Here is a 14,614-nt window from a genome sequence, read left to right as displayed (position 1 = left end):
ATTGGTGTGATTTTTTCTTGTATTGTCTATATAACTAACAAACAATCTATTTCAATGTTTGGCTTTGGGTTTATGTGAAAATATAAGAGTGATTACTTTTATTTAGGAATTAAGATAAGATAAGATAAGATATTCCTTTATTGTCCCACATGGGGAAATTTCATTGGTGCAACGCAGGTAGATACAGAGGTAGATCCAGAAGAACGAATTGGAGACAATTGTAAAGTAATACAATGTTTTTTGTGTGTTTACAGCAAGGCAACGGGTCTAGAAATAGCAGGAGAAAAGATGATAGACGCTCAAGCGACAAAAAGCACCACTCATAGCAAGGTAGAACAACATTTGTACACAGTTTAGCTCCTCTTTCCACATTTATTATGTTTCCATTTTGCTCATTGTCAGTGAAAAGAAAAGTCCTTGTGTTTTTTACCACTATTTTTTTTTATTTGTTATAATTTACTCCTCTATGTTGCATGGAAAAGAAAACATATTTCCATTGTCCAGATTTTATTGAAATTTATTTTTTTAGAGTAATCTGTTTGCCTTTTTTGTCTCCTTTCCACAGATTGTCTCCCAGAAATAAGGTTCCACTGTGAGGACTTGACGCAAAGGGTCCAATCTGCTTTTTTCAGCTTCATGGGTGGTTCTCATACAGGAAGTGCTGACCATTTGAGCATGAGCATGGAAACTCACTCATTTTAGTCTCCTATCGTGGACCGTAGACATCAACTTCCTGTTTGAGAGGGCACGTGCCATTGGCCCACTAGTGTTGGGAGAGCCACGGAGCAGTTCTGTTTGAGGTGATGACTTTGGTTACTCTGGACTGCAGTGGAGATACACAGGTGAAACTGTGACCAAAGATGGCACAAGAGCTCTTTCCACAAGTTGCCTGGAAAGAAAAAAGGCGACACAAAAACTGAGATAACTGTTGGACTCTTCCGAAACAACTTTAACACTCGCCTTATAGTTTATTTTCTTGGACCCATTGTTTTAGTTTTTAACTAACAACTTTTCTGAAATAACAATGTTTCTGGTCAAGTTTGCACTAAAAGAGCAACTTTTTAAGTGCTTTCGAACTTGAAAGGAGTTTCACTTTTTAAAGATGAGCGTAAATAGGTTCTTGTATAATTTATTAATAGAGCTGGTATAATATAATGTTTGTACATGATGATGCTGGTTTGATTTTAAATATGAACTTTCCAGAAAAAAGTCAGATTTCAGTAATTTTCAAAATGGGGATTAGTCTAATTCTGCAAAAACAGCCTTTCAGATAACTCATATTTTCATGCATGTCCATTTATTTTGAGTACAATTTTTACAAGTTTGCAAAAACACTGTATTCAAATAACAAATACAACCCTTTATGTGTGTGCACATAGTCCTGACGTTAGTCACCACTTTTATATTTTAGGAGAAACATTTATCATGTGTGGCTTACAAAGCGTGTGAAAAATGTCCATAGTTGGGTTGTGTCTTTCTGAATGAATGAGTAGCACTTGCTGAGTGATAGTCTGAATGTAAATGCTGGTAGGCTGGCTCTGTAAGATTTTACCATTGTGCATATTGGTTTTAAGCTGTAGGAGTCTATATTTTAACCACTCTGTAAGTGGTGTGTTTTCTTGTTTCCAAACGCTGCTGTGGTATTAAGAGGAAAATGGGGCATTTATTTTTTCTTTCCTTATTTGTCTTTCTTTTTTAAGTTTGTCTATTTGTATTGTACTCACACTGATGACACATAACGTCATTATTTGATTGTAGCTTTATAGCATATTGTATGACAAAACATTGGATGGTCAAAATTAATTATTTAAGAAACTGTGTAATATTTAATATTAGACTTGAGAGTCCATATATGCAGCGTCACATAGAATTGTTTTCATTAGTTCATTGGCAATATTTAAATTACATAACACTTATTTTTTAATATAGCCCATGTAAGCGTGGTGTTTTTCTGGTGCACTGGCTCATTTTGCCGATGTCTATGCTGTGGACATAAAAACTGTACATTTTATTTCTTTTATGTGGGTCAAGAAAGTGAGAATGGGTTTGTTTGTACAACACCCCAATATACTACTATGTCAATCAGGGGGCTAGAGAATTGTTTGATATTCATTTTTTGTCAATTTTCTTTGATATGTGTTTTCACATAAGGACTTTTGATGTACAATTCTTACTAACAGAGTGAAGCCATTGAATTGTAACTATTCTAGCACTTTGGTTATTCAAGGTCTTTAGAAGCTATAGCAGCAATGATGCCACCACAAATGTTTTAGACATCTTTAAAAAGTCAACTGAAAATAATAAAAAAGGTTGGTTTTACAATAAATCTGTTTTTATTCCTTGTGTCCTTGTATGACTGTTATTGTGTTTAAAAGTAAAATGGTCCTTCAGCACATCAGCATTAACATCCCACACACTGGTATCCTTGTACTGCAATCTCTACATGCGGGAACGTAGGGAGGCAAATCAGTTGTCTTACATTTATAAAAGATAATAGAGACAATATGTAACGCATTTTACAACTTGAATATGTTTTTGTAAAAAAAATGTAAACTATAATCAATGGAACACATGCATAGTGTGGTCCCCTTTGGAGAAATAAAGGAGGCGGTCAAATAAAGTAATATTACATATGAATATAACAGTAGAGATAACTTACCTTTACTATCACATGGAGCCAGTAGATCCATGCATGTAGTGTACAGTTAGTTCCAGCACTTGACACACCCTTCTGGCTCAGATCTGTGGCAGTGCTGGAGTTGTCCTGCAGAAGGCGCTGTGGCCAGCGGCGTGAACAAGGTCACACGGTGTACCATTGTACTGTGATAGTATTGAGCTGTAAACGCTGCAGCTCTGTCTCTGCTCCAGCCCCACAGTTCTGTGGCACAGCCATGGCGGACAGTGCAAGCGAGAGCGACACTGACGGAGCGGGCAGCAGCTCGGCCACGCCGATGTCCACCTCTGCCTCCAACTCTGGCAAACCCAGCGTAGTAATTTCACAGTTTCGTCTGGAGGAGCTCACCAACCGTTTGGCCTCGCTACAACAAGAGAACAAAGTTCTTAAAATTGAACTGGAAACGTTCAAACTTAAGTGCAAAGCGCTGCAGGAGGAGAACCGAGAACTCCGCAAAGCTAGCGTCACCATTGTGAGTAATGCTAGAAGCTAACTAGCTCAAAGCTAACCACGCCACCTGTGTAGTCACATTTGTCAGTGGGCTAGCTATAGCTGTGTCCTTTGTTCTTATTGTCAGAAGTATTGTTTATCAGCCCGTTGTGTGTGTATATGTATAACTACTCCCAGTTTAGCAGCATGCACTGTATCTGCTGTGTTTATGTTGGGTAAGGTGTGTTTGCTATTGCTAATCTAGCAAATGCTAAACCTAGCTGTGACTGGGCAGTGTCAATCAGCTTTTATGTTTTGTTTTGTGTTGCTTGTTGTGCTATCTTGAGCTAACCCCAGTAGCTTTGAAACCACCCAGACATCAGCCTGTAGGGTTAACCAGACCACTGTTCGCTTTAAAGGAAAGTGATAACTTGTGAGTTAGCCCAGCTTATGTCAGTGAGGATGTGATATGGCACCTGAGCGAGGAGAGTAGCTTAGCAGCATGCGTCATGTCCTCATGCTTAGTTAATCAGCCCAGCTTCATAAAATGTGTAACTGAGCTGGTGGATAGATGGGGAAGTATGTAGGCCAACGTTGGCCAGCTAGTTGTATATCAGGCTCATGTGAAAAGAGCCGCGGAGCCGCCAGTCCACTCTATGTATTATATTTGGGCAGCTTAACTAGCTGTTTGGTCTCCATTGTGCTGTCATTGTTCCCAGATGACACATTCTCACAGCTTGCAGAACAGCGTTTTGCTTTGAGGTCAGGGCAGAAAGAGAAGGCTGGATAACCGGGAAACTGGCTAAATCATCACACCAGCTGCAGTGGCTGTCTCCTTTATTTATTGCACACAGTTCCTTTACTCCCTTCTTTAAATCATTCATTGCTCCAACTCCTTGGGTTTAATCAAAGGAATTGTTACTCTTTGCATTACTTGATTTCACAATTGGCTTTTTAGTGCTTTCTTTCAGCCTTACAATTGAACAGATTTTCTGACTTTGCATAGCTTTCACTGTAAACTTGTAAAACGGGTCATCTCAAGCAATTGCTGACAGAAGCACTAGTTATTTTTCATACTACTGCTGTGATCATTCAGCTAGTAAAATGCCTCAGTACTAACAACTTCCCTGTTTTGTTATTTTGTTTTGCAGCAAGCCAGAGCTGAACAAGAGGAAGAATTTATCAGTAACACCCTGTTTAAAAAGATCCAGGCCCTGCAGAAAGAAAAGGAGACCTTGGCTGTTAATTATGAAAAAGAGGAGGAATTTCTCACTAATGAGCTGTCAAGGAAGCTCATGCAAGTAAGTGATAAAGCCATTCTTTATAGGGAAGTCTGTGTGCAGTGAGTCATGAATTAAATTTGCTCACTAATACTGTCAACTATTACCCATGTTCAATTTCTTCTGAGAGGTTGTGTGGGTGGGTGACTAAAACTTGAAGTCCTCGAGTCCTGTTGTTTCTTGTGGCCATCTTTCACTCTGGCCCAGTTTTTTGCGTCATATTTCTTAGCACATAAAAAAAAACTGACAATATTAGAAACAAAATTAATCTTTAATTCAATCTATTATCAAAACAGATCTAATGGTAAATGGCAGATTTTGTCAATTTTGTTTGTAATTCAGAAAGTTTGATATTGTAAAGATTTCATTGTTGCTTTGTCGTATTCTCACTAATTTCCATTTTTTTCTCGCAATATAATACCAAAATGTAATATTGTGACAAATAATCAGCTTTCTATCTGTGGAAAACATAATCCTTGTCAGCCCTGAGTTGTTCCCCTTTTACTGTTTTTGAATTTTATGCGCTGCTTAGATGGCTAAATGTTCTTTCTGCTGCCGTTCACCCTTTGCTCGTCTCCCTCTGTGGTTACTGCTAGGTTCTTCTGAATAATTGAATAAGAACATTTCTAAAACAACATAGCAACAAACTTTACTTTGAGTGTGATATACGTGTACTCGTGTTCTAGTACAAGGTGTTTTTTTTTTTTAAACTGTTTTGAAGCAGGTGGCCACAGACAGATGGTCAATACAGTGAAACACTTAAACTTGCAGTTAAAAGTACATTTTAGCTAACCAAATTGATCTGAGGTCGCACTTGGACCATAGAACATAGTTTGTAAACCCTTGTTCGATTTATATTTTCCTTTTCTCTATTATTATACTTAATATAATTTGTATTCTGACTTCTGAAATGACTAATCGGTTACATAAGCTGTCATCCTTTCATTTCCTCGCCTTTTTGTAATGGCCTTATCCTCTCTATAAATGTAACTGTTCTTCATCTTTCTCTTTCTTATTCAAGCTCCAACATGAGAAAGCAGAGTTGGAACAGCACTTGGAACAGGAGCAGGAGTTCCAAGTAAACAAACTCATGAAGAAAATAAAGAAGATGGAGAATGAGACGATTTCAAAACAACTAACTTTAGAACAGGTAAGTGTCCCGGCACAAATACAGTGTCTTTTTCCATCAATTAGTGTTTTTCATCCATTAATGTCTTTGATGCGAAATATTGCATTTGGCAATCATAGATGTGTTGTCATTGCAAATAGCTTTAAATTAAAATAGTTGAAATGCATTCTTCTAGATCATTACAGTCGGTAGTTCATTTTAAACTGTTTGGCAGCATTCCAAACATATTTCTCACCTTAATAATGCTTCCCAAGCATCCTAATTATTCACTGTATTGAGTTTATAAGCAAATTTCACAACTTTTAAAGGGGGCTTTTCTTGTCATGGTAATTTTGTAAAATAATGTAAAATTGCAGCAGCCATACTTTCTGGTTTGCTGAACAGTAAACATACTTTATTTATGTTAACAGGGGGCCATGTACAATTTAGATTTGATACATTGTACCAGAGTTGCCGTAGGCTCATTTGCATTTGCAGTCCACTGGCCAGGAAAAGAGCAACCCAAAAGTACACACAAGCACATACACTATTTACACATGGATAAATCTATTACACTGGTCCACACACGGATACAGACACTTGCAGAGCCAGTAACATCGGGGCGTGGGACCTAGAGTCTATTGGTTACAACTATGATTCTCCTGATGGGCTTTAATTGACAGGACAGTGCATGAAATGGGGATAAGACCAGGGAATGACATGGAGCAAATGGTCTTAGCTGGAGTCGAACGCACGCTGTGGCCTTCACCACACGGCAGGCACATGTGCTATCCACTCGACCGCATGTGGCACTCTAGGGATGCTTTTTAGTTAAGTTTTAAAGCCATGGGTTGTAGCGCATGTCCTTTTATAGTCCGAATATTCCACTGTTGTGTGGCCTTTACTGACAAAGCCGATTGTCCAAATGCAGAGTGACAAAAAGATATGATGCAGTCATAAGGAGATGATATTCTTGTGGAGTTTAATGCATGAAAACCTCAAAATCCTTTAAACAGCCAGGAATACTGCGCATAGATTGGAAAATAGACGTTACAATGGTTGTGCTTTAGAGGCTTTTCGTCAGAAGTCTTTAAGGCTTGTTTATATACTGACTCTTTTTAAGGGTCTAATTGCAGTTTCCTCAGCCTGTCCCCAGCAGGTGATGCAGTAAGACAAGTGGGAAAAGATAAGTTGCTGATTTAGATGCAGAGTGCACACAGGGTCTCATTTTGACCCTCGAAGCTGCCTTTACAATATACCTGTCCTGGGGCAAGACACATTTTACTTTATTATTTTAAAGACAAATTAGGTACAGCTACTTTAAGCCATTGTGTCTAAAACTAATTTAAAAAAAACTCTTGACTTTAATGTGGATTTGTGTGCTCATTCACTCACTGTATACACATCTCTCTCTCATGCTTAGTTACGGCGTGAAAAAATTGATCTGGAGAATACATTAGAGCAAGAACAAGAAGCCCTGGTCAACAGACTGTGGAAAAGGATGGACAAACTTGAGGCTGAGAAAAGGTAATCTTCATCCAATTTAACATTACATTACAAGAGTAATCGGACATAATCTCTAAATTATCACTAATTTCAACATCAATTGAGTGCTCATGTTTGTTTTCCAAACTAGGATCCTTCAGGAGAAGTTGGACCAGCCCGTGTCTGCTCCTCCCTCCCCCAGGGATGTTTCCATGGAGATCGACTCACCGGAGAACATGATGCGGCATATCCGCTTCCTCAAGAATGAGGTGGAGAGGTTGAAGAAAAGCCTCCGCACCACAGAGCTGCAGCGTAAGTGGCCTAATAACTGATCCACATCTTAGAGTGCAGCACAAATGAGGCTTACAGAGGTCAGGATGAATAATCAAAACTTTGAGTCTAGTGGCCCAAGTTTTGCAAGTAAGTAGATATAATTATGTATTCTTTGGGAAACTTGTCCATGTATTGATTCAGACGAAGTAAAATGTATAACAAGTGGTCACCTCTGCACCCTAAAGGCCCAAGCAAATACTTATGTTCGTGTGTCATGGAATCAGACATACACCGATGCTATTCCTTAACACATCGAGAACACAATTCAACTTAGAATATGAAACGACACAGAAATATCAGACATTTGTGTGGCATGCATGGGAGAAAACGCCGGGCTGTGTCAGCCAAGCCATTGTAAGGAGCCTGGCTGACCCTCCTGCGTCTCACCTCGTTTTTTCCCATGCTGGTTGGTTTTATTAGATATTCTGGAATAGGCGGGTCACATTTCTCATTGGTCAGCCTCACATCAAGGCACTTGGTATTTTTCCGTAGAGATAAAGCCTGCAAGGGGGGTGCAACTCCCCCCCTGGGGCAACATTCTTTGGCCCATCTTTACGACCCCTTCACAAATGCAGTTTGTCACACACCCGTTCTTCTCTTAGACTAATGATGCAGATAAAATATCACTATTATGCAGATAAAATACATCACAGAAATATAATCATATATTCACATTTTATCACATCGTGGCTCTGGGTGACTGGTTTGTACGCATAACCTCTTCTGATGAGGAACTTTTCTTTAAAAAAACAAAAACGATCAACATTTAAAAAGCTGTAACCCCACTTATTATTAGTCAAATCAAACATTCTGGGTGTCAAGTTTATATGGGTTTTATTGACAGTCCAGTTCATGTGGTTTTTGACTGTCAAGTTTATACTGGATGAATGCTGGTCCAACTTGAAAGACTCAGGAAAAAGACGCAAGTCTTAACTCGGCTTCAAACTTTTATTCCGTTACAGCAGCAGCAGTAACAGCAGAAGCAGGTCAAAAACCTTAAAAGCAAAAATAATGCACTTAATTCCGGTTATCTTTTAAACATTTTACAGAAATATAGTATTTTAATACTTTTTAATCATTCCATACAGAAATAATAGTCTTTTAATTTAAACAATTAACTAATTCAGTTTTTAATAAATTGTTTTAAGTTTTATAATGTGGCCTAAATTATCTAAATTGCTTTAAGGTTAACAACTATTTCCCAACATTAACCATTAAATAAAATATTCATTACATAAAACTTAAATATAAATGTATAATATAAATAAACATGTTCAATACAAACAATTATTCAGTTTAAAAGCTGCTAAACCTAAGATGAGGCCAAAATTATATCTACTTTACTCTAATGATTTTGCTTCTACAGTTAGAAAATGTAAAATGTAACTGCTCCAACCAAATTGAATACCCTTTGAGCAGGTTTAAGTTGAAATAAATCTATTTTTCCCAAGCTAATCAACTCACCAGTGCATCTTTGTCCTCTCCTGTTCACCCATGTGTTTGGTCTGTGCCCTGCACACCTGTACCTGAGCCACATTAGTCCTGCAGCTTAACCTGCCTAGGGCCCCATCTGCTGGCTGGATTGGAGATAGCCTCCTTGGACCAGAAATTAACTAAAGATAATAACAGAGTGGGAAAGAATAGTGAAAGGAGAGACATTAGAAGTAGGGCTGGGAGATTTGACTTGACACTGGGATGACTCCGTTTGTACTCCAAAACAACAAATCAAAACATTAACCTAAAATTAAAAAAAAACATTTAATAGGACTGTAGATTCCCCTTTTGTTTTATTACAAGTCCTTGAATTAGCTTCAATTTTGAAACTAGATTTTTCGAAACCCAACAAATGCTCAAACTAGTGTCAATCAGACCATCCCTCCAGACACAACCTTTACTTCTATATTTACCAAAGAACATCTTCGTAGAAAAGAGTCCAACCAAACCTTTGTACTTCAAAGAGTTCAAGGACAACTTCAGTTTGAAATCGGCTCATTTTATTCAGGCGTTTTGTGGGAAGGCAAAATAAAAGAAAGCATATACATTTGTGAGCCCCATTATTTATTTATTTATTTATTTATTTATTTATATATATATATATATATATATATATATATATATATATATATATATATATATATATATATAATTTCTTGTAACTATGATAAGTTGTGCTGAGGAAAATAAGATGGAGAGTTCAGTAGTGCTTTTATTTGGTTTTATGTGAGTTTTGCCACTAGAGGGAGCAATTGGACAGTTTGTATAAGATACTAAAGTGCTATACTATAGGTTGGATTTAGGGTTTTATAGTATAAGACAAAAGAAAACATTACAGCGATTTCATTTTTGCTAATGTTGGTTGTACGTTTTTTTTATATAAAAGAATACAACAGTCCACCAATGGCCCATGTTTTGTTACCACTTCTTTACCAGTTCCAAATGGGCAAGTAGGCCTCTAGTTTGTTTTTATATTCTTAAGCTCTACTTAAACTTCACTTTTGATCCACTTGATTAAAAATTACCAGTATATGTTTGTACTTTTGCCTTGGACTCTGATTTCAGATTTCACCTGGGATTATATCATTTATTTAAAACATTTGCTAGGGCATCACATACGCCTTTTTCCTACACACCTGCCACAGAATCTGATGTGCGGAGCACTGTCTTGATATCTTTCAAAATTAGCAACATTTTTCAAATAACTTGAGTTGAAACTGTAAAATGGTGACAGTTTTTGTGTGCTTCAAACAGATACTGAGAAGCGAGCTCAGTACATCGAAGAGGAGCGGCACATGAGGGAAGAGAACATCCGACTGCAGAGGAAGCTGCAAAGAGAGATGGAGCGCAGGGAGGCACTGTGCAGACAACTGTCCGAGAGCGAGTCCAGCCTGGAAATGGACGACGAGAGGTAAAAGATTGACTGAAACCAGTTTGAGCAGCAAATGAGACTCACACTGGGAGTAGTGTTCTTTCAAACACAATACAATTTAGACGACTATGCTTTTCTCCATGTGTTGCTGCTGCTTATTGCAGTCTGTTAATGACAATTTTATGTCTTAGGTACTTCAACGAGATGTCTGCCCAGGGTCTGAGAGCACGCACAGTCTCCAGCCCCATCCCTTACACCCCTTCTCCCAGCTCCAGCAGGCCTATATCACCTGGTGGGTACATCCGGCTGTGCTGCTCATAAAACACTCAAAACACCAAAGTCCATTTTGTCTCCTTGGCTTTGTGATCTTTTTTACAGATGGATAGAATAAAAGTGCTCATTATATTGAGCTATCACTGAATCAATCATTGGTGTACAAACAGCTGAAACTGCTGTAATTATCTGTATCAGGTGTCATGAATATGTACGACCTTTTCTTATCAAAACTTGTTGTATAATACAAGACTTTGTTGTATGGATTTACAACAACACATCCAGTGCTTCAATCAAAATATGACTTGTATATCTTTACTGACGCCCATTAGCAAGATTAGATTAAGCTCTTTGGTACAGGGTTCTCACACTCCTTTCACTTTTGTTAAGTGTTTCATCAGTTCAGCTCTCGTACTGAGGTCACTACATGGGTAACTCTTTGTCATTATTTCCAGGTCTGTCGTATGGCACCCACACAGTTGGGTTCACACCTCCAGCCACACTGTCCCGAGCCCTGCCCCACTACAACACACCTGCCCTGCACGTCCACGGAAGCTCCTCTCACGCCGTAGCGGTGAGTCCAACATCAAATATGAATGTTGAGTTCATATTATCTGGGCACAGCCTATTTAAGTTTAGAACACTGAGAAGTCTCCTACATGAGGGACCAATAATATTATTAATGCATATACAGCTCAGGAACAATTTCATTATATATTTATGTATTAAGAGAGACGTCATCAATGTGATCCTCTCCATGATGGTCAAACCAATGCATAGTCCTTATCTCTCCTTTAAACTTTGATTATTCCTCAGTGAACAGGGCAATGTGCCTGAGGTTGCATTCTATGCACTGAGCAGTTTCCTGTTAAGCTGCTAATGCTAAAGGCTGAAGGCGCTGGACCTAATTTGACTGGCTAAAACCATGAAAACCCAAACTAGTTAATTTTTAAACTGTAAAAAGCAGTCCAAAGGCATTCCTCACTGCAATGAATTAATAGCTTTGAGAGGCCAGAGCCGGTTCCAGCGTCACGGCATCGTGGGAAATTGGTTATAGCTGCTTTTACAATATATTTGAACTGGAGCTAAAATAACTTCACGTAACAATTTGTAACACCCACAAACATGATAATACTTGAAAAACGAAATACACACGTCGTCCGTTTTAAGCATAACAAACCCACAAACGTAATGACAAAATTCTTACAAATGTAATATTACATTAATGGGAGTTTATTACATTTGAGCTTGGAAATTAGAGATTACCTCAAATGTAATAACTGAAAGCATCTCGCAAAAATTATAAAAATTGGCTCAAAATCCTTTTTGAATAGAAAAATTATACATGTGGCTCAACAGCGCCATCCGGAGGTTGAATTGTATGAGAAAATTGACACTTTTTTTTGGCTTGGGCCAATGAAATTAATTGGACAGTGATAGGAGTTAAATGAGACTTGAGACAACCCACACACAAAAATCACACCTCTGCCTCCAACTATCTGGAAGTAGACTGAAAATCCAAATGCAACTTAAATTAATTTGCCTGATATTTTGACAAACTAGTCATAAGATTTTTGTCCAACTAGTCATAAGATTTTGGTCCACCTGCACTGTTTACTTACAACTCCATCTTCTGTCTCGTTCCGTATCTGTCATGTTACTTCCCATCACAGCCTTTGCTATTACAATATTCATTTACATAAACATGTTTGGAAAGGGATGAGATGATAAAGTATCAAGACTTCAGTGACGTTTGTATTGCACAGGAGACAAGTTGTTTGCTTTCCTAAAGAGCTCTGGGAGAAGCCACAGGACCTGAAGTAACCTCCAGTCGAGGGTTGTCACACTAAATTTCAAACTTGATTCCGATACTAAGAAGTTAAAATTTTGCTGCACACTCTACAATTAGATTACTTTACAATAATAAAGCTACAATTTTTCTTTACTGTTCATACAGTTTTATCTATTTGTGAAGATTTCTGCAGTATTCCTAAATTAATTTGTTTTGTTTTTCCAGAAGAATATAAAACTAATGCTCACCAGAATAGTATGAAGTCAAGCCCAGCCCGTCCAATTGATCAACTTTACTTTTGATTAAAAACAGACCATCAAAAATGTGTACAGTGCATGGTATCAATTATAAATTAACTCTCCTAAACTGATACATATTCAGTCTACTCTAACCTCATGCACCAATTAAGTGACATCTGAAACCCAGGCTCTGTAATTATGTGTATTGTACAATTGTATGGTTTGTTTTCTTTCTCGCATGTGCTGAAATATTAACCTCTCTTTTGTTCTTGTTTCCTCGGTGATCAGAGGCCTTCCCCAAGAAGAAGCACCAGCCCAGACAAGTTCAAACGTCCAACGCCCCCGCCCTCCCCAAACACGCACTCAGGGGCCCAGGCGCCTCAGCCTCAGCTCCCTCCTCCTGCGCAGCCCATGGTCCAGTCCATGTCCTCCCCGGCAGCTATGCACACCGCCGGAGCCTCGACAGCACAGCAGCCTCCCTCCCAGCCTTAAGGCCTCACGCGCTCTCCTCCACGGGCCCGAGCGAACGCCCTCTGAACGCCACGATGCTACTGCAACAGCAACTTCCATCAATCCCAGCTGTAGAAGTCAATATTCTTACCACCTTCACAAAAGAAGCAGCTCCGAAAAAGGGGAAAGAAACAAGAAAGCGGCACGTCCACAGTGACGCCAGCTGCCTTTCTTTAAAAATGTGGCGTTACTTTTCTTAAAAAGGAATGGATGGACTAAAAATTATTCGCTTCTTGGGATTGTAAGCCCATCATCTGTTCCACATTCTGTCTTGTACATGTTAAGTTTTTGTTTTTGTCGCTTGGGACTGTAGCAGGTCGGAGTTGTTGTGGCGCTTCTGACATAGCACAAACGGCACAGAGACAATGGTGGTGTTTTCTGATTGGTCTTGGATTTGGACTGTTTGGAGCCGTGTTTAGCTGGAGAAAAAAAAGATTGTGGTTGTGGTTGATTCGTTTCTTTTCTTGCCTAAAATAATGACACGCAATCGTAGTAATGTCCTCCACGCTGGCACACTCCCACTGCTGAGACATCAGCAGTTTGCATTTCACTCAACCCAAAATTTAGTAACGCAGCTTTGATTATGGTCAGTGGGGCATTGATCAAATGGACCCCACAATGCATTTCTTCAAAGCCTTTCAAAGTATCTTCAGCTCATCAATGAAATGGGGGGGGGGACGCATAGCGGACACTGGTACATACTCGCAGTTCAATGTCGCCTTTTGAGGTGTATAAAACGTAGTCCGAGGTGTAACACTTAGTCATGTATTCAGTCTCTTCTGCTCTTCTGGTGTATTTCTGAATGCTTCTGTCATCCTAATGGATATTCCTCATCAGAAAAATTAAACCGCATAATGCTCTTCACACTAAATATACATACTGCTAAACATTCTAAATGAATGGTACTGTTGATCTAAATTTCTATGTATGATTAAAGCTCTTGAGATGACAACACCTACGAAGTTTGTGAATGCAAGTCAATATGTCCATGTCTTCAGCCACAGTTTACTACCAAGTAGTAAACATCTTTTTAATGGGGATATTTTGGAGTATAGTCACAAAATGTTTTGTTATTGTAGCAGCATAGACCAGACCACACCCCAGACCTGGTGCAACAAACAGGAGACAGACGAGTTTAACATGGATCAAATAAGTTCAGGGCATGACCCGAACATAGTCAGGTGGTGATATTTGTTTCAGTGAGGCACACATTCACTGACATCGTTTCAATGTTTAATCCTTCCAGGGTGATGCTCTGGTGGTGTGAAAATTACAACTATTGCTTCTGAACAACCTTTACCTATACTAATGAGGCCCAATTACTCCTGGCACTGTCATCTTGGACTATGCCATCCAGGAATGGGGGGGGAACAAATGAAATAACCTAGTACTCAACTTAAAATGCTCCCCCAATGATGCATTTATTTTTGATTGATTCGTTCATTGATTCAGTGTCATCAGGAACCTATACTTTACCAGTGTTTACCGTTTACTACTTTCTCGTCAATCAGTGCATCTAAATGCAACCATTCTCCTGATATTGGTTAGTAAAAAGGGAAAAGAGGAAACTCCCTCTTAAGATCTCCACTTGAACATGGGACACTTTTGAGCTCAGTGATATGTGT

General features: G+C 38.8%; 2 protein-coding genes across 15 annotated transcripts in view; both read left to right on the top strand.

The window, feature by feature from the left end:
- The window catches only part of LOC140351322 (ankyrin-3-like), a 65,540-nt gene extending 63,197 nt beyond the window's left edge, over nucleotides 1-2,343 (top strand). For all 14 annotated transcript variants that reach the window (XM_072437125.1, XM_072437122.1, XM_072437117.1 and 11 more), the window contains 2 exons: nucleotides 255-330; nucleotides 566-2,343. In XM_072437125.1, coding sequence (XP_072293226.1) covers nucleotides 255-330; nucleotides 566-583 — 94 coding nt within the window. In that variant the 3' untranslated portion in view covers nucleotides 584-2,343. The remainder of the gene's footprint in view (nucleotides 1-254; nucleotides 331-565) is intronic.
- A 436-nt stretch (nucleotides 2,344-2,779) lies between these two features.
- On the top strand, nucleotides 2,780-13,951 carry LOC140350849 (coiled-coil domain-containing protein 6-like). The gene is made up of 9 exons (XM_072436359.1): nucleotides 2,780-3,146; nucleotides 4,255-4,404; nucleotides 5,405-5,533; nucleotides 6,915-7,018; nucleotides 7,128-7,288; nucleotides 10,058-10,214; nucleotides 10,367-10,467; nucleotides 10,904-11,022; nucleotides 12,768-13,951. Exons 1-9 carry the CDS (start codon nucleotides 2,892-2,894, stop codon nucleotides 12,969-12,971), a joined length of 1,380 nt encoding a protein of 459 aa, XP_072292460.1. The 5' UTR covers nucleotides 2,780-2,891; the 3' UTR covers nucleotides 12,972-13,951.
- Nucleotides 13,952-14,614: the final 663 nt, after the last annotated feature.

Source organism: Eucyclogobius newberryi, unplaced genomic scaffold, assembly GCF_026437365.1.
Source record: "Eucyclogobius newberryi isolate DKJ021-1_F unplaced genomic scaffold, fEucNew1.0.hap1 SCAF_8, whole genome shotgun sequence".
In the NCBI taxonomy this organism is placed as follows: Eukaryota; Metazoa; Chordata; class Actinopteri; order Gobiiformes; family Gobiidae; genus Eucyclogobius; species Eucyclogobius newberryi.
The sequence above is the reverse complement of the archived record's forward strand: the minus strand, read 5'-3'. Positions and strand labels throughout refer to the sequence as shown.